The sequence below is a fragment of the Sinocyclocheilus grahami genome, unplaced genomic scaffold (genome assembly GCF_001515645.1).
Source record: "Sinocyclocheilus grahami isolate Dianchi unplaced genomic scaffold, SAMN03320097.WGS_v1.1 scaffold18.1, whole genome shotgun sequence".
NCBI lineage: Eukaryota > Metazoa > Chordata > Actinopteri > Cypriniformes > Cyprinidae > Sinocyclocheilus > Sinocyclocheilus grahami.
Window position 1 is genome coordinate 106,417 of NW_015505197.1, and position 20,549 is coordinate 126,965.

The 20,549-nt window shown below is 37.5% G+C and overlaps 1 protein-coding gene across 1 annotated transcript in view; it reads right to left on the bottom strand.

Moving 5' to 3' along the window:
- LOC107552827 (endoribonuclease Dicer) overlaps positions 1 to 20,549 on the bottom strand; it is a 40,319-nt gene that overhangs the window by 8,184 nt on the left and 11,586 nt on the right. Inside the window, exons 5-29 of the mRNA XM_016234820.1 lie at positions 19,002 to 19,155; positions 18,764 to 18,891; positions 18,482 to 18,616; positions 17,382 to 17,542; positions 17,096 to 17,264; positions 16,519 to 16,991; positions 14,769 to 14,901; positions 14,432 to 14,674; positions 14,199 to 14,353; positions 13,981 to 14,113; positions 13,349 to 13,424; positions 13,122 to 13,261; positions 12,622 to 12,801; positions 12,196 to 12,409; positions 11,178 to 11,331; positions 10,859 to 11,041; positions 10,668 to 10,773; positions 10,315 to 10,490; positions 8,558 to 9,383; positions 7,026 to 7,178; positions 4,450 to 5,218; positions 3,233 to 3,399; positions 2,535 to 2,636; positions 1,759 to 1,921; positions 1,504 to 1,579 (exon numbers count right to left, since the gene is read on the bottom strand). Coding sequence (XP_016090306.1) covers positions 1,504 to 1,579; positions 1,759 to 1,921; positions 2,535 to 2,636; positions 3,233 to 3,399; positions 4,450 to 5,218; positions 7,026 to 7,178; positions 8,558 to 9,383; positions 10,315 to 10,490; positions 10,668 to 10,773; positions 10,859 to 11,041; positions 11,178 to 11,331; positions 12,196 to 12,409; positions 12,622 to 12,801; positions 13,122 to 13,261; positions 13,349 to 13,424; positions 13,981 to 14,113; positions 14,199 to 14,353; positions 14,432 to 14,674; positions 14,769 to 14,901; positions 16,519 to 16,991; positions 17,096 to 17,264; positions 17,382 to 17,542; positions 18,482 to 18,616; positions 18,764 to 18,891; positions 19,002 to 19,155 — 5,369 coding nt within the window. The remainder of the gene's footprint in view (positions 1 to 1,503; positions 1,580 to 1,758; positions 1,922 to 2,534; positions 2,637 to 3,232; positions 3,400 to 4,449; positions 5,219 to 7,025; positions 7,179 to 8,557; positions 9,384 to 10,314; positions 10,491 to 10,667; positions 10,774 to 10,858; positions 11,042 to 11,177; positions 11,332 to 12,195; positions 12,410 to 12,621; positions 12,802 to 13,121; positions 13,262 to 13,348; positions 13,425 to 13,980; positions 14,114 to 14,198; positions 14,354 to 14,431; positions 14,675 to 14,768; positions 14,902 to 16,518; positions 16,992 to 17,095; positions 17,265 to 17,381; positions 17,543 to 18,481; positions 18,617 to 18,763; positions 18,892 to 19,001; positions 19,156 to 20,549) is intronic.

A 20,549-nucleotide genomic window follows, 5' to 3' on the forward strand; every position in this document is an offset into this window, starting at 1 on the left:
AACACGCCCCCACATGTCTACGTCACTGTGTGGGAAGATTTGCATAACGCCGCCCAAATGTTCACGCAAAGAAAGAAGGCGTAACTTTTATTCTCGCTGTAGTATTGTTGCCGCTGCTGCCACGTCGTGGAGACGCTGTGTGTTTCGTTGTGAAAGCGAACCTACTTTGTTTGGTCTTCCAAAAGAGGACACAACTAGAAATCAGTGGTTAAGTTGTATTAACAACACTGTTCCAGAACAGTTCAACCCAAATACTCAAATGTGTGCAGCACATTTTACAGAGGACTGTTTCCTGAACCTGGGAGAGTAGCCTACAATGCCGTCTGTGCACAAAGTCTGTTTCTATAAAGTGGGGCAATTCCAACTTTGCAAGGACAGTCTGGCGCTTCTGACTCGCAGCCTGTAAGTACGTTTTCATATCTAAAGAATTTTCCACTGACGATTCAAACGCGAGTTTTGAGCAGTGTAGAGTAGCGCTTGTTGTTTGTCCTTTCTCAGATCACAAATGCATACATGGTCTTATAATTACGCGGCGCGATACCCAATGCAACGCGTAAAAAGACAGTTTTATTGGTTTTTACTTGTCGCGCAGGGACACTGCATCACAGTATGGTAAGGGCGTAACATTTCCGTCACACGCTTGAGGTATTCCGCCAATCACAACGCACTGGATAGCTGGCCAATCAGAGCACACCTCGCTTTTCAGAACGATGAGCTTTGTAAAAATCGACGCGTTTCAGAAAGGTGGGACATAGAGGAGCAACAATAATGTACAGTATGTGGAAAAGTACAGTATTTTTTTAAACCTTAAACCGCATAAACACATTGCATTACACCAAATACACAAAATAATGTTCTTTTTAGCAAAATCATATGACCACATGATCATTGAAATTTAGTTACCGCAAGCATCAAGCAAACTTTATGCTGTGTGATATACTAGTATAACCAGTACAGTAGTAAAAAAAAAAAGACATTTACTACTCACTATATAATTTTTCATATTTCGGTTTATTACCTGGGCTGCAAAACAAATTACTTATATTTGTTGAATTCTAAAAAAAAGCAATAATAATAATAATAATAATAACTATTATTATTAAATATACTATGCATCATTTTATATAATGTATAATAACTAATTTTTTTTTTTAATATTATACATTATGAGATTAACCACACGTTTTTGATACAAACACTAACATGGCTAACATGTTCATTTAGTGTTGATACTGATACACCAAAGCCAACATTTTGGTATCAAACCAACCATACTCAACATTATAGCTTCCAATCTCTTATAGGGAGTTTGTAGGAACTCGGAAATTGACATTGAGATTCAGATTTTTAAAAATGACCTCATATTTGCTATGAACCACACACTGATACAGTAACTTTTACAGTGCATCAAGTTTTGCACATTCAAATTATAGCTACTGTGTGTGTATTTTGCAGATGATAATGTTAAGAGGTTGCTTGCGTACAAGGAAAAGACATTCCCACCTGAACTTAGCCGTCTCTGGTTCCATCTCCAGGAGTTCACGCACTGGGGATCGAGGGACATTAGCGGAGAATTTTTCTAGAAAACGAGGCAAAAACAAAAGCAGCGCATTTCAATCTGGCATTTCATCATGCATAAAAATGGCACGATGTTTGAAAATGACTGAACTTATGGTCTTCGCCACATGAGCCGGCAGACAATCAGACGGAACAGAAATGCAGAACTGATTTACTCGTCTGTACGTCTTTGGCCCTTACCTATGAGTGGCCTCATCATTGGATAATACACTTGCCAAACTGTCTCAAGTGACATCCCGCTATCCATGTAAATTGCACCAGCTAGCGATTCAAAGATGTCTCCCATTGCTTTGGGGACCTCAATGTCTTCCTCCTTCTCCTCATCTTCCTCTGATCGGCGAAGCTATGAGACATACACAAAAAATAAGTGTTTCCTCTCAGGACAGAAAATTGTGCTTATCCATGTCAAATTCACATCCCCAAACTAATCACACACTACAAACAGCAGAAAATGGTTTGCAGAAAAAAAAGAATTGTGGACGTAACTTAAAATGTGAACTGACAGCTATGCTGTACTGTAATGGTATTTCCTCTCAAAATGAACTGCGATCAATTACTTTTAGCATTTCGCTTAAAAGACCTAAATGTCCAATATTGGGGACAACATTACCCAGCTATGTAATTAATGGGGAACATTGCTTATTTTATTCAATTTGTCTTTCCTCTTTCAGTATCCAGTGTTATCCCTTAGGCATAAAATGCTTTCCAGTCAAACAAGACCAGATTCAGTGCCAAGATAACCATTTCAAAATAAATTAAATCCAACTGCATTTTTACAATCCAAAAACGAAAACAAATACAAACACAGACCAGATTCAAGATGAGCGCCAATGATATGATGTCACGGTGCTAAATCTTTATGAAATATTATACATATATGTTGGCAATGGTATAAATTAAATTATAATTTCCAAGGCCTAATATCTTTAACAGATAATAGTGAGATGATAGCTCACCTCCGAATCCATTCCTTGCATTTCATTCTTCTCTAGCTGAAATTGCACAAAATCATCGATCACGTGGAACAGTTCGGGCGAGACAGCTTTGAAGTACTTGTGGTAATCGTACTTGACAGCCAGGGAAGCAAATATGGTGTTGTTGACAAGTGCAGAGCGCAGGTCGGTCAGCACGCCTGGGGAGTGCTGCCGGGGATCTTCATAAAGGTGCTTTGTTATGAGGTAGTCTAAAATTGCATCACCAAGGAACTCCAACCGCTGATAACAATCTGTCCAAAGTTCAGATTGGTACAAAGAAGGTTAAAAAGAGACCATTAATATCACAGAACATTAATATAACACAGTCACAGCACAAGAAATATGAAGTGATTGTGGAAAAACACAACTGAAAATACAGTATTTGTTGTTTTCGCCAGGTGCATGCAACAAACATACAGTGCGATGAGTGTATGCAGATTTGTAAACAAATGATTCTTTTGAGCCGCATCTTCATAATTAAAAAAAAAAGTTTTCATGAGTTATTGGTTAGAATCAAATATACTGACCCAACTGCTGTAATGTTGTAATAAGTATTACTTTGAACAACAAAAATGAAGACAAACTGAAAAAGATTGTTATACAATTCATCAATACTTCGTCTCACACTTGGAGTTGCGTGGCATACCAGTACATTTTGAGACAGCTTTGAAGTACTTGTGGTAATCGTACTTGACAGCCAGGGAAGCAAATATGGTGTTGTTGACAAGTGCAGAGCGCAGGTCGGTCAGCACGCCTGGGGAGTGCTGCCGGGGATCTTCATAAAGGTGCTTTGTTATGAGGTAGTCTAAAATTGCATCACCAAGGAACTCCAACCGCTGATAACAATCTGTCCAAAGTTCAGATTGGTACAAAGAAGGTTAAAAAGAGACCATTAATATCACAGAACATTAATATAACACAGTCACAGCACAAGAAATATGAAGTGATTGTGGAAAAACACAACTGAAAATACAGTATTTGTTGTTTTCGCCAGGTGCATGCAACAAACATACAGTGCGATGAGTGTATGCAGATTTGTAAACAAATGATTCTTTTGAGCCGCATCTTCATAATTAAAAAAAAAAGTTTTCATGAGTTATTGGTTAGAATCAAATATACTGACCCAACTGCTGTAATGTTGTAATAAGTATTACTTTGAACAACAAAAATGAAGACAAACTGAAAAAGATTGTTATACAATTCATCAATACTTCGTCTCACACTTGGAGTTGCGTGGCATACCAGTACATTTTTGTTTTGTAAATTTTATGCAATATATTTTATGTGAGTAACTCAAAACAACTGTGGAAATCAACATGTTAACTACAAAAATGTATGAGAAAGCATAATATTTTTTATATAATTTAATATAATAATCATTATTATATAAAATAATATAATAAGCTATATTGTAAAACCTTTTGTTAAATAGCCACTTATTACAAAAATGTGTTGTAGTAGTCATAGTAGTAGTAATAATAATAAGAGTAATAATAATAATAAGCTCATTCTAATTATCTTATTTTATGATAATAAAATAATAAATTATCATCATCAATTATTATTATAATCAAATTATATAATTGAACAATAATAGTAATAAAACAATTTTATATTAAATAATGTTTTAATGAATGTATTATTATTATATTAAAGTAAACCTTTAATTTATTATTATTATTATTATGATTATGATTATTATTAGATATTATATAATATAAAATATAATAATAATACTTGTATTTGTTGTAATGAGTGGTAAAATCCCAAAAGCAGTACTGTTTTTGTTCAGTAAGGTTGGGGAGCAGGTGTCTCCTACAAATGACTAAAGGAAATATTGATTGAATCAGACCACAATCCTAAAAGAAACTGTGCTATGTAAATAACATCCACAAACCTGTGATGGTGTTGTAATGATACGAGGCATGAGTGAAAGCCTGCAGAAGATATGCCTTGTTTTTAAACGTGTAGTTTATCTTCTTCTCAAAGTTCTCAAAGCCAGAGATGAGGTGGTTGAGGGTCCGCTCAGCATCCGGGTGGTCAAACATGCAGCGCGGAGGGATCTTCAGCCAGCCGTACTGCAGCTTGGCCGACCCCCCTGAACTCTGCTTCTCCGCCGGGAGCACCTTCAGGCCGAGGGAACACAGGAACAGCTGGGCTGCCCTCTCCCCACAGCTGGTGAGGTAGCACCCCATCAGGGCCTCCACACAGTCAGCTATGCTCTTATCGGCGATGCACTGCTCAGTGTGAAGGTCGTAGGAGATGGACTGTTTCCCAATATCCGTGCCACAGTTTTCCTCTGAGGGGTTCCAGAAGCCCACCACGAACTCATCCTCCTCGCCAGCTTTGCTGGGGTCAAGGTAGCACATGGCGTCCCAGGAACTGTAATCGAACTCGTCAGTGCCGCCGTCTGGGGAAAAGTGGGAGTTGTGGGCTTTTTTGGGGGCTTTCCATTCGTAGCCAGGCTCGGCCGGCTGGAGGGAGATCTTCTTCCCGAAGGCACCGGAGCCAATCAGCATGTTATCGATGAATCTGATGTGCTCATAGTAGTACTCCAGTTCATCTTCCACGTTGACCTCTTCTTTAGACGGCTCGACCTCCACGTCCTCTGCCTCATCGTCATCATCCTCATCATCACTGGCTTTTCCGTTGGCCAAATCTTTATTCTGAGAAACAAAAACAGATTTCCCAATGTCTTACAGCTCAAACAAAACAAACCAAACAACATCACGAAAGGAACGTTGAGTCCAAGAGCCACGTAAAGCCAAGGCTCAGTCTCTACAACAGATTTGCAAAGATTACAATTGAAATGTCTTTTAGTTCAACCACAGTATTATGTTTGCTCAGGAGAGCTCAACAGAGCCCAGGCTTCCAGTCCAAGTCAATGACTCATCCAATCTAATGTGATTCAAAAGCTGAAATGTGCCCTGAAAATCTTTTTTTAATCATCAATATGCCATAACACTGACCATATGAGAAAACGTCTATTGCATATTCATTAAAATATTAATACACTTGACACCTAATACTGTAATAATACATGGAAGTGACACTTAAAATTACAGTACCCAAGGCAAATTTAGTACATTCATACCATACATATACACCCCGAACTACATAGAGCGTCCCAAAACATACAGCCAGCCTCTGTCAAAACCATGGAGAGGGCTGGTAGAAACCAGAAGCAGAGTTCTTTCCATTTTTCTTACTTGGTTCTGTGCACATGTCCTAATACATTACATATGCTTAAACACAGATGGAAAACTGTGGCTTCTACTTAATATTTCATAGATTTCATTTTAAATAATCGTGGCTCTTCCTGACCTGACATGTTTCTTTGAATTGTGCCTTGGGTTAAGGCCTGCAGATATCTTGAATTTCAATGCGTATATTTACGCATTGTGATAAGATTTTTACAATATATAATGTTGCATTTCCCAAATTACAGAATAAAAGTTGCTTTTGTTTTGATAATGTGAAAAATATTAGGGGGCTGGAAAGATTTTGTAATGTTTTTAAAAGAAGTCACCAAAACGGCAATTATTTGATCAAAAATATACTAAAAACTGTAATATTGTGAAATATTATTACTATTTTAAACAGCTGTTTAATATTTCCAGTCTTCAGTGTCACATAATCCTTCAGAAATCATTCCAATACGTTGATTTGAAGTCAAGAAAAAATGTCTTATGAATATCAATGATGAAAACCTTTGTGCTGCTTAATATTTCTGTGGAAACCATGACTTATTTGAAACAGAAATCGTTTGTAACATTATAAATGTCTTAATTGTCAATTTTGATCAACTTAATCTACTAAATTAATATATTTAAAAAAAATTACTGACCAAACTTTTGAAATGGCAGTGTATCTTCAATTTATATAGTTGAAAAAATACAAATATTAGCCTACTAAAATTTTAAAATGTCCTTCCCAAAATATGAAGCATACATTCATACAGTTACATTAGTTTTAAAGTCTTCGTATTTGCAAATGGTTTGAATGAGAGAGTTTGATTTGGTTTGTTGTATATGATCATTGCATTATTACTAATGCCTTTTTACTTTTTCATCCATTTCTTGTATTCAGAGTCTTGGAAGTAATTGCCCTGGAGACAACAAGTGACAACAACTGTGGAAGATTTGTTGGCATTAGCTTAAAACCAAAGGTGAAATCAAACCAAAGGTGTGCCATGCTGAACTGACTATTTCTAATCTTTTTAATGTAAAATAAACAACTGCATAAATTCTGTCCTCCATTCTGAAACCCAGTTTCACCCACAAAGGATGAACCTGCCCCCTAGTGGCAATGACAGGAAACAACTGCAGCTCAATGCTGCCAAGATGTTCCTCAGCTCAAGGCACAGGGCCATGTAAACAGACTTGTAATTGTGCATGAAGATGCATGTTGATATTGGGTTAAGCGTGACTTGAGCTATCTGGTAAACAAACGGAGTCGGTCTCTGACTCATACCTCATCTGAGTCCCACTTGTCTGTGCTGCTTTTGTCCTGATTCACAACATAGCCGGGGGGAAGCCAGTTTACTGGGGGATCAAATATGGATACCACCATTCGACTGGGAAGGCCCTTTTTCTTCCCCAGGCGATAAAGGTTACAGTTGCTGACCTGGAGATATCAGAGCAAAAGAAGTTTGTTTTCATATAACACGTGAAGTATAAATAAATTAAGCAGTATTCAAATAAATATGAGGCACATCGGTTGCCAAAACCTTTATAAATTGGTAACAGTAATTTGAATGAAATTATAATCTCCTCAATAAAACACAAGTAACTGCAAAGCCATGTGTGACGAAAACCGAAAACAGTTCAATATCCAAGTCTTACAAATTCATCAGACTTTAAACGGTGAATATTCTATTAGTACAAAGCAAAGGGAAATTATTTTACAAGAACGAACTTAAATGTAACTATCAAGTTTAAAAAAGTAAACCTACAAAATGCAACTAAGGCTGACAATATCTACAAAAAATAAATAAAAATCAGCTCCTGGTGCAAAATTTATTTTGCAATGTAAAAATAAATACATAATAATAACAACAACAACAACATTGTGTTTAATAGCATTACATATATTAATATTTAATAATACTATTTATTAATACTGTTTAGTATTACTTATATTTAAGTATATTAAAATTAAACTTTTTAAAAATAAATTATTATTTAAGATATATTATTTAAATTAAATTTCTTACACTGAAAAAAGTAGGAATGGAAAAAACGTTTACTCAAATTTTACAAACAATTACAAAGAAACAGCAAGAAACACAATGAGTTAAGCATGAAATTTTGAAGTAGAAAAACTGAAATTGTACTTTCTCGTAAAACACACTTCAGTAATCTTTGTTTTAATCTTTAGCTTTATCTTTTTTTACAGTGTATTAACCCTTGTATGGTGTTCGGGTCTGTGGGACCCGCTTTCATTTTTTTATCAAAAGAAAAATGATATGAAGAATTATTTTTTCAAACCTTGGCTCATTTTCTGTGAAGAACATATTTCAGAACAAATTTTCAATGACCACACTGTACAAAAATCCAACAATTGTAAAAGGGCAAATATTAACCATATATGCTGTTTATATTGCTTGTAATCAGGATGAAGTAAACATCTGTTGAGTATTTTAGCAAAATATTTTTGATTGTGTTGAATTAAAAACCCAAAAATGCTGCGGGTCCACCAGACCCACGAACGAACACTGACTGAAAAATATGAACACCACACAAGGCTTAATATTTATTAATATTTAAGAATATTTAAACTATGTAAAATAAAGAAACTATTAAAATAGTGAATATTTAAAAAAAATTAAGGAAAAGTACAACTTGATTTGCAAATATATAAGATTAGTCAAAAAAAATCCCATGTAAAACTTATACAATACTATCGGTTGCTCACAATGCATTATTATGTGGTAACTAAGGTGTTAAGAGTTTTTTTGTTTTGCAGTTACACTAATAATCTTAGTCATTGTGGCTGAATCATACCTTCTTGCTCCTCATGTATGACAGCCTGCCCTCGTGGGCGTCAGGGTAAGTGCAGAACAGGTAGGTGGTGATGGCGTGTTTCAGGAAAGAGTCGCCCAACATCTCCAACCTCTCTAGATTGAAGCCATCACTGGCGTTGGAGAGGGTCAGGGCCTGCAAGATGAGGCCGGGGTTGGGGCCCAAGGTTTTCGGAGAATCCCAGGCTGGACCTGTGCAGGCTAATGTAGATGTCACGTCAGAGACCTCTGATGACACTTCTGAAGGTGCTGTGGTGCTGGTTGCCATCTCTGGTTTGGGGCAACAGTTTGAGGTAGGTTTTTTCACATGTCCGTCGCAGAGATCTGAGTTCCTGCCTGGGGTACATTCATCGCTGGGCTGGGGCTGTGGCTCGCCGGCTAGAGAGGGCCTCACAGGAACTGAGGTAGTGGTTTGTGTTGATAGGTCACTCTCCAGAGGGCCCAGCTGAGAGCATTGGCAAATGTCACGTCTGTGTGGAAGGTTGTCGTTGTCGCTGTTGCTCCGAGTGCCGTTGAGGTTTCGGGAACAGACGCAGTCACTCTTGTCTTTGTTCGGCGTCTGGAGATCAGTCACAGGGAGCACAGGGTGGGTTTCTAGCTTTTCATCTGGTGTGTTGCAGTTCTCACAGGGGAGAGTGCCCTCTGGAGGCTGGGAGGCCTCCGTACTGCAGCCCTCCTGGGCAGTGTGGTCTGAATCGGAGCTTGTGCCGTGTTTACAGTGATCGTCGTCTTCCATACATGCACTGGGGCAGGAAATGAAAGACTTGCTATCGATGGATTTCTTCCATCCAAAATCCAAATTTGGATACCTGGGGTTATATTCAATAAGATTAGGACTCAAATGGGAGCACTTCCTAAAATGCTGTCACTGCTGAAGCCAGCTGCTTTCTAAGGTCTAAGGTCACTCTAACTGAGATGTTACCCCACAAATGAATTAGAACGCTTTATAAAGGCAGTAGCTCTCCGTACCACACATATGACACGAGTTACAAATGAATCCAATAGAGTTTGGCATTAGCATGTTGCTAAGCTAACGATACAACAACACTTTAATAAAAATAAAGTACACTGCACATGCCAATGTTATCATTTTGAAATTAGAATTAGTGGTTGATCAGTAAAGATTTTTTGATGGCCAATGACAATGCAGGTGCAATGGGGGGGCGGGTGTATATATATATGGTACAAAATTATAAATAAATAATTTGAAAATGAATCAATGTGAAAAAAAATTGGAAATTGAAAAAATAAACCTGTAAAATAAAAAAAAAATAAAAAATGTATACTGCACTCATGCACTGGAATTCTCAACGCTGTCAAAATAAAAGTCCTCCATTGTAAATGGTGCCAAAATAAAGCACCACTTCCAACATTTATCGGCCAAGCAGAAACAATTTATCGGCCAATAATTAAAATTTGCTGGCCAATATATTGTCTTTGGCAAAATATTGTTCAACCACTAATTAGAATCAACCATTTTTAACAATGCTTGTTAACAAATACAGAATGAAATGCTTTTCTGCCACTTTGCTCACCATTTGTTTAAAATGAGCTTGATGCAGTTCATTATTGAGAAGCATATTTTCTTATGATGATGAATTTTGTCAAAACAATGCATAATATGTTTTAGAGCAGGCGTACTCTTGCCTTGCAAAGCTGTCTATTGAGAGAGCTCACTAGAGTTTGGAAAAGAGCGATTGAGTGTTATGCATATGATTTGTGGATTTTTTTTTAACTGACCTGAAATCAGGAGGCAGGGTCTGAGCCCCTACACCAGCGTCAATGGCTGTCTGAGACCGCAACTCTTCGGCCGTCAGAAGGCAGTGAAGTCTGTAGAGAATGCTGGGAAGGCAGACCGCTTTCCTCCACAAAGAGGCTGGGATGGGGTGAATGGCACAGAGCTCTGGAACTAAAATCTAAGCAGATGGAACAGAAATACAACCAAAAACTGTTATATGATGCGAGTCAAACCTCTGTTCATCCTTTACTGCTCTCAGTGGGAGGAAATACTCAAAACAAGATGGTGTGATTAGACTTAATTCAGGTATGATGACTTATAATTATCACCGCAAATTCTTTCCATCAGTTAATACCTGTTTGTTTTGTAGGCTTTCCCACTTGGCCTTTCTCTTCTCCGCACTACTGAGAGGAAGGGCTTTCCCCTTTTGATTAAGGTGCCGGGGAGTTAAAAGATTCAATCTACAGGAAAAGACCACCATGGACATATAATGAATTTCTCAGGAAGAAAAAAAGAGCACATACCAGAATGTCTTTTTTTTCCTACCTTGAAGATGTGTGGTCCACATCCAGTAGGGGCTGGTTAACATTAGACAGGTCCAGGTTGTACTTGGTTTTGTAGTACTCAGCGAAAGTCTCGTACTCTGGAGAGGGGAATTTACTGAGTGGGGTGAGGTCTGTGTAAACGTCAGCCACATAGAACCGATGTGGCTGGTCAAAATTACGATACCTGAGAGGGAAGAACGAGACAGAGGGGTAGAGTTCAACTTCAGAGAAAACAAAAGCCCAGTATACAGTAAGTCATCAATGAAAGCTTAATTGCAAGTACAATAAGACTTAAAGATCACTTTAAGTTACTTTTGTACCTTGGAATGATGACAGCATCCTGGTAGTCCTCCAATTTGAAAATGAATGGGTTTTTCTTAGTGTACTGAGTATTTGGAATGCCAATACGTGCTTCAGACTTTTCAATATCCTCCATGAACTTGAAATCCAGGTCCAACGTATTGGAATCCTCAACTAAACAGAACAGAAGTTATAGGACTAGAGCTGCAGCAAGTGGTCAACTAATAAAGATTTTTTAGCCAGTAGAGAGCAGTGTGGCCGATGGCAGATATAAAGCGGACATATGTGTTAATGTGTATATACAGTGGGGGAAAAAAAGTATTTAGTCAGCCACCAATTGTGCAAGTTCTCCCTTAAGCAACACAAGATGCAATGAAATACATGTTTACTTTAGATAATATTTACTAAATTAGAAACAGGTTTGAAAATTTTAAATTATCACTTGAACTTGATAAAAAAAATAAACCTGTAAAATAAATTATACTTTTAGATTTTAAAAATGTATTTATATTTTAGATATAATCTTCCTATTATTGTAGTATTGTATAGTATATTTTCACAAATAAAGAAGTAGACACTGTAACCAACAGTGCACTCAGCAATCTGGTAAGTCTGCACCAGAAATCATATTTTCTAAAAAACTATGTAATGCTAACTTCAATGAACATAAGAACATGACAGTGACCAAATGGATTCAGCACAGAATAGTATGAAATCTAGTATATCAAGTTTATCGCTCATTTTTGTAAAAAATGCACTCTTCATATGATTTAATAGCTGAATTCGCTAATGTTTGCAAGATTCTTTGAATTAAACATTTATTAGATATTTAAAGACTAGTTTAAATGACAAATGCATATTTTCAGAATCTAGACTGTATACGAGAAAGTTATAGTGTTTGCTTTTCTGTTACTAATAACACAAAAAAAGACTAAAATAAATCTATAATACTTTTTAAAATATAATTAAATTTCTTTGTTTGACAGTTTTCTCTGTAATACGATAAGACAACATCTCGGTCTGACTGACTGCACTCACCAATGTTGAGAGGTAGAATGCAATATGCAGAATCTGCCTCTACGGGCTTAAACTCTAGTGCTGGCTTTTCAAGACGGAGGATGTGGGAGAAGATGTACTGGTGCAAACGTGTGATCAGCTCCAGCTGCTCCACGCTCAGAGTAAAGCCCGACTTCTGCAGCTCAATCGAAATAGTCACCTCACCAGAACGTGTATACACAGGGAAGTGAGGGATCTGGTGACATAGAACCGGGGAAAAAAGCATGTTGTTTACTTAAAAGTTCAAGGCAAGTTAATGAATTTCAGATATAATCAAATATCAAATGAAGGATAAATGCAACTGTACTCAAAATAATTATCAAAGCAATTCACAATGAATAAAGATCGACAAGTTCTTCTCCAAAGATCTACAGATTCAGAAAGAGAAGTTAAATGAAAGGTGATTACCCGAGGTATTGGTTTAGCTGTCAGAATGCCAAAACATCGGGTAGTGTCCTCCGGTGGGTACAGCTTCCTCCGCCGGAAGTTGAGCTCATCAGGAAGAGGAGTGGTGAGGACCATCCCTATTACGTAAAGGTAGCAAGGCTGTTCTGGCACAGGGTAACAACCCCGCAGACACTCTGGTATCTACAAGACAGCATATCCAACATGACTGTATACCTTCTACACATTGTACTTAAAAATAAATAAATAAATAAATAAAAATAAATAAACAAAAATAATCCTTGATTCAGCAAGGACGGACTAAATTGATCAAACGATGACTGTAAAGATGTTAAAATTATGTGCTATAATATTATCTCACAATATTAGTTTCACTGTATTTCTGGTCAAATACATGCAATAAGTGCATAAAAGACACTTACCAACCCCAAACTATGGTGGTACCAAAAAAAACATGAATCCTGACAGACTTTAGAAAGGTATTTCGGGTTCATGACACTTACGGCTTTTGGGTAACACTGTCTCCGTTTGGTGGAGCCTGGTCTTCCTGGCACGTTCGTCTCCTCCTCATCATGCAGGTCCAGCTCCTCCTCATACTTCACAGTTTCCTTTCCCACTGGCATCAAATGATCATCCAGTTCACCTAGAAAGAAATATCTCACATCAGTCAGTGCATCTCAGTCCCACAATGCATCAGAAATTGCATATATTTAGACTTTTTCATGCTCACCAATTTTGTGCAGCTTTTCACAACAGAGAAGAGCAACAGCTTTCTCAGCAAGTCTTGCACAATTCATTGTTGGCCCCTAAAGGGATGAAGAAACATTTAGAAGACTTTTTACTTTTAATCAGGGATTTTTTTTTTAGAAAAATTGCACACATTTTTGCACATTTTTCATCCTCCTGTCCTTCAAAATCTGTATGACTTTGTTCCATGGAACACAAAATACTTATAGCAGAACGTTCAAACTATTCTGTTTCATACAATGAAAGTGTATGGTGACCATTGCTGCCATGGATTTTCAAGGAAAGATTGTCAGTGAAAACCTTAAATTTCAGTCTGTGTCTAACAGGAAGAATCATATGGGCATAAATAACTTTTCTGGTGCTTTTTTCTTATTTTGGAGTTTGACAGCTCATGGTTTCCATCCACTTTCATTGCATGGAAAAAAGCAGCGTGAACATTCTTCAAAACATCTCCTTTTGTGTTCCATGGAAGAAAGTCAGTCTAACAGGTTTGGAATAACACAAGGGTGAGGAAACTCTGACAGTCTGGCTAAACTCTCCATTTAACTCCTAGCAAAGAAGAGTGAATGTCAGAATATTTAGAAAAATATCAAATATATTTGGGCAAGAACTCACGGTGACAGGAACTCTGAGTGGTGAGTTAATGGGTAGGAAGAGTGTGGACTGATAACCTCCAGTCTTAAGCTCCACAGTTTTACACTTTGGAGCAAGATGAGTGAATGGATCACTGGGCAAGCGAGCACAATATCTGTACAACACACAAAAGCATTTAAGAATGACATTAATAAAAAATATAAAATATAGCAATCTTTGATTTAGAAACGGAAACGGACCTGTTGATGTGCCCAATGGCTGTGTTAATCGTGACACGGGGGCCGCCGTCCTCTGAGCGCAGGACGTAAGGTGGTAAAACATTGTCATCATCGGTCACTGGCTCCAGTTCAAAATCACTGGATTCTGCTGACTTCGAGCACTTATTTCGGAGGATCTAAAAGACATACAACTATTAGAATAACACATTTTAACGTACACACACATTTCTGGAAATCTCATTAAACCTGCTGACCTTCTCTATGGCCTTGTAGGTCTTGAGGTCTTCCTCAAATGTTTTTGTCCGTTCGCTGTCAGCTAGCATGATGTAATTGGAGACTGGAGCCCGGGCGCGACCTTTGGATTGCACGTACGACCGGTACTCTGTCGGCAGGTCAAACCGAACGACCAAATTGCACTTTGGAATATCAACGCCTTCTTCCACAATGCTGGTTGCAATGAGCAAGTTGGTTTCATGGGCTCTGAACTTCCTCAGGACCTGGACAGTAATGTGAATCAGCAAAAACAATTATGATCAGCACAAGCTAAGGAAGTTGCACAAGAGACTTTCTAGGACTGCTGAACTCGCTCACCTCCTCTTGTTTTCTGAATTCCACCTCCATTTGTTTGTTGCGAGGCTGGTTCTTGCCAATGCTGTGACCTGTGATGAAGTTGCTACTGATGTAGGCCAGCTCTGGGTCCTGCTTCCCTGCCTCCTTGATAAGTCTGATGCACACAAATAATACAAGGTGCATTCAAGTACCTTTGGAAAATTTAAAGGGATATTTCACATCAGTGGTTCAACCTATTTTATGAAGCTATCAGAATGCTTTTTGTGCGCAAAGAAAACAAAAATAACGACTTTACTCAACAATTTATTCTCTTCCATGTCAATCGAACCCCTGATGTCACATGGACTATTTTATCGATGTCCTTACTACCTTTTCTGGCCCTTGAACACAGTAATTACATTGCTGTCTATGCAGGGTCAGAAAGCTCTTGGATTTCATCAAAAATATCTTAATTTGTGTTCCGAAGATGAACAAAGGTCTTACGGGTTTGGAACAACATGAGGGTGAGCAATTAATGCCAGAATTTTCTAACTATTTAAAACTATCCCTTTAAATATGCAAGATTCGAGTGATCAAGTTTTTTTATTTTTTAAAGAAATCAATACTGTTATTCAACAAGGACACATTAAATTGAGCAAAAGTGACAATAAAGACATTTAAAACATTACAAAATATTTCTATTTCATATAAATGCCATTCTTTTGAACTTTCTGATCAAAGAATCTTGAAAAAATGTATCATGGTTTCCACAAAAATATTACACGGCACAACTGTTTTCAATATTGATAATAAATGTTTCTTGAGCTCCAAGTCCGCATATTAGAATGATTTCTGAAGGGTCATGTGACACTGAAGACTGGAGTAATGACTGCTAAAAATTCAGCTTGGCCAGCACAGGAATAAATTAGATTTTAAAACATATTAAAATAGAAAGCAGCTATTTTAAATTGTTATAATATTTCACAATATTACAGTTTTTACTGTATTTTGCTCAAATAGTATCGTAGCAATCAAATCCTTTTTATATATTTAGATTACCTTTGCCTTTAATATTCAGTTACTATTTAAAACACTAATAATTAAAAAATACTGTTAATTGTTATCTATAGTGAATCACAAAATAAATCTCCATTTTTCATATTGTACATTATAATAATGTGATTCCTAATAGAGTTGGGCGATGTCTACAACATTGGCATCGGACAATGTCTACAATGAAACATCGCGATGGACGATGACGAAATAATTCGCAATGACGATGGCGAATGATTTGCAGATCCTCAGCACCACTGACAAACATCTAATCTTGTAAAATGTGTGGCAAGTACTGCCGCTCCATAGTACGTGTGATCATGAATCTCGAAAGTGAAAGTGAAACTAAAAAGCAATCTTGCATTCAAAAGCAGTTTCAATGCCAGGCATAATAGCGGCTCCCTGATGCCCGCAATTTATATACTGTATAGTTACCCATTGATATAACTGCGAGAGAAATTAATAAAATATGTATTTTCCTCCCATCCCATTTATTCCCTTTAGGGGTTCCGTATGCACGTCATTTTCTTTCCGAACATGGTATTGGGATGCGGCGGATTCGGGGTATGGGGGTCACGATGTCGGCTCAACATCGTGATGTCTATCAATGGCATCGTCTATCAGTCCAATCCTAATTCCTAAATTAATTTTTTGCATTGAAAATGATTGATTTTAGTTTTAGTACATTTATTGTTTGTATAAAATTTCCAAGAAAGACAGTGAAGCACTGCAAACAAACCTGTTTAAAACAACTGCAGTGTATCGCCTTTCCACAAAGACGATTCCACAGAGGATGTTGGTAAAAGGCGACGGAAAATTAGCTTCGGGCTTTTCCTTTGCCTCCGCCTCTTCATCCTCATCTTCGTCCTCAGAATCGCTCCAAGAAACATAATTGTCCTGATTGCGATTATTGTACCACTCCACACTCTCAAACTGCTGCCGTTCGAAAGGCTTGTACTCGTGGAGAATCTCCAGAAGTTTGATGACCTTGGGAGTGACAAACTTCAGGTCTAGGGAAGCTGGGGAGAAATGCTCCTCACATAAGGCATGGATTTTTCTCAGAATGGTGTCTGTGAACAACAGGAACTTGCGGTTCAGCTCTTCCTGTTCATGTTTGATATATTTCTGCAGCTCCCGGACCATGATTCCTGCAGCTTTATCGGCGCACCAAGGGCCCAACACAGTCAACACGGCACGGCAGTCATTCAGCACCTTGTGATAAACAATCACACAATCAGAACACAGTGATTTGAAATCACAACAGGATGTTCCGGTCAAGGGTATTGTTGCTTTAAAATAAGACCCTAAAGAAGAACCTGTTTGGAGATGAATGTGGGATCTCTATCTTCTCGATGAGCAGATAAGTTGCAGTCATTAAGAAAATGAAGGGCTTCATCCAGCTCATTTAAAAGCCTCTCAGAGAGCCCACTCTGATCCTGGTACAGCCCACAATCCAGCACCACCTCACGAGGCTGGGACGCATACCTGGACATAAACACACATGCAAGAGATATCTATAGTAAATGATACTTAAATGACAGACAAACATTTTTTTTTCAATCCTATTGTGAAAATTAGAGAGTTTTACAAGGAAAACTATACCTATCCAGCACCACAAGATCAGTGGCAGTTTCTGCACTGCTCTGCAGAATCTTTTCCAGGTTCTGAATCTTCTCCTCCAGATCACAAGGGTCACATTTGCCATTTAAAATGGAAGCAGTCAGACCCAAAATGCGAGGACAGCCTGGGCAACCCTCACAAACCTGTAAAGAAGACTGGCACTGTTTAATAAAACATTATATGTAGATATGGTTATCACCAACTACCTTAAAATATGATCTATCTAGCTTGAATTAAAGTTGGACAAAGCACTCAAAATTGACAGCAGTGATCAATCACGAAAACACAATTGTGTGATCCGATTTCCAGCATATGTGCTTCAAAATCATGAGGGGGAAAAAAACAACCATCTCAATGAATTACAGTTTCAGCACAACTCTAATTACAACCAATGTATTCTACTGCAGTGCTAAAATGTTAAGTGAATGCAACTTCCACAGCGATGGCTTGCATTTTTTAAATAAGTAATTGTTATAACTAAAATATGACTCTCCTCAGAAAAGATCACATATTCAGAGAAATCAAAATATCTGCATTCAGCCAATCTTCAAATATAAAGAGATGATTCACCCAAAAAAGCTAATTCTGTCATCATTTACTAACCTGCATGTCATTCCAAACATGTATGAAATTCTTTCTTCTGCACTAAAGAAGATATTTTGAAGAACGTTGGGAACCAAACGACATTGAAGCCCATTGACTTCCACTGTATGGACACATTTCTCAAAAACATCATCTTTTATGTTCCACAGACATTCTTTGAAATGAGGGTGAGTAAATAATGACAGATTTTTTTTTTATTTTGGGGTGGACTAACCGTTTTACTCCGAACTTATAATGTGCCAGAAAGTATTAGTCTTCAAAATAAAAATGTTCAGTTAGAATGCGTTTCAGACGAGCAACAATATCTTATCAGTGCCTACGTTCAATCTCCAGGACTAAATACAAGCCCATTAATACTATAATAATGGATCGACACCTTTAGAGTGACACTTAGATGAGACCTTTATCATCCATCTCTTTACACTGACAGATGTGATTTCATAGCACCTGTTCAATGCTGTAACAGACTGCAATTTCACCTTCATTATTTCCCGATAAGGATGGTCTGTGATTGCAAGGTGGCATTCGTCAAAAACCAGCAGGTTGATTTTTGATAGTGGCAAGACTCCATTTTTTAACACATGGAAGAAGATGTGGCACGTCATGACCAGCACCTGAAAGAACAGACATTATGGAAAAGAAAGGGATGAGGATGGGAGAATATAACAGAAGAGAGACTGCCCAATGACACCTCATCAATCCGTTCAACAATTATATGAATAAATTCATAGGCACGTTAAATGGAAAATGTATAATCACACCTGATTCTCCATCATCTCTCTGTTCCACATCTCCTCGGGCCATGATGTCATGTCCTCTGACATGTAGTCGCCCACCTGGAGATCAGAGTGGGTTCTTACAGTAGATGCTTGCTGAACCACAGATGATGCTTCAATTGGGAAAACGAACAAATCAGAATTAAGATTAATAAACATACAGAAAGAGTTTGATCATGTTTTAATGTGTTTACATCACATGGCAGACTAGACAATTCCTCACCTGCATTCACCAGGAAAACTGTTCTCTTCCCATCCTCTCCGCGGATTTGGTGGGAGAGTTCTTTGATTAGGAGTACTGCGATAAAGGTCTTCCCTGAGCCAGTATTTAAGCAGACAATAGTATTGTGTTCAAGAGCTGCTTCAAGAAGTTCAACCTGGTGGGAAAATGCAATTAGGTGAAACGATTCAGCTATATGTTTTCTTTTTTTCTTATTCAGCAAAGGTGCATTAATTTTATCAAAAGTGATAGTAAAGACATTTATAATGTTATCTTTCAAATAAATTTTGTTCTTTGGAATTTTCTATTCCTCAAAGATTATTGAAATAAAATGTATAATGGATTTCACAAAAATATTAAGCACAACTGCTTTCAACATTGGTAATAAAAAGAAATGTTCACTGTCAAATCAGCATAAAAATGAGCATTGCCAGGACAGGAATAAATAACATTTTAAAAATACAGTGGGTACGGAAAGTATTCAGACCCCCTTACATTTTTCACTCTGTTATATTGCAGCCATTTGCTAAAACAGTTACTTTAAATTGTAATCATATTTCACAATCTTAAAGTTTTTACTGTATTTTTGATCAAATAAATGCAGTCTGGTCAGCATAAGAGACTTATTTAAAAAAATAAATAGCATGCATAAATAATAGGGCTGTGTATCACCAGCAAAGTCACGATATGATACGCATCATGATACAGAGACCACGATACGATACGTATCACGATACATGACTGCACTGAATTTCACCTCAGCAGAATTTAGTAAAACAGCTGTTTATTAAACACTATAGTGCCATTTCTAACTATTGGCAGAGCAGGCAGCTGACCTCTGCATTATGAAGGGCCTCCATAACTGTACCACAGTATAATATAGGTCATGGCATATGTTCCATGTTTACATTGTGCACTCCCCACCAGGTACAATATTCTGATTGTTTTGCATATTGTTTTTAAGACCATAAATAATGATGTACTTGTTCTAATAAATGTATATTGTAATGTACTCATTCTAATATATTTAAAAAATAATTTACATTGATGGTAGGTTATCAGTGCACAAATTAACACACTCTCAACAATTAAAAAAAAAATTAGAAGAGTTCTAAACTAACGCACTGTCTTCACTGTATCTAACACACACACTCTCAAGGCTGATTTATACTCTACGCATCCGCAAGTTTGCTTAGGTGCACAAAGCAAATATGACGTCATCGCGGTGTTGGCGGAAGTTCGCTTTGAGTGCGCGTGGCGATGTGCACAACATTTTTTGTAACTTTCCGTGCAGCTCCGCTTCCGAAGATGCATGAGTTCAAAGCGACTCTAGCCGAACATGCACGTCTGTGCCAGCATTTGTGTGAAACAGAAGCAGTTTGATGTTAAGTGCAGTCACTCACACAGATCACGTTGCTGAAAAAAGATCAAACTTTTTAGCGCTGCCCCACAGTTTTATCAACTAAATATCTTAATCGCTCAAGAGCTACATTATCTTTCTCAACAAGGAGCTGGTAGCATCATTGTTTCTAAAGGAATTAAAGCCACAGC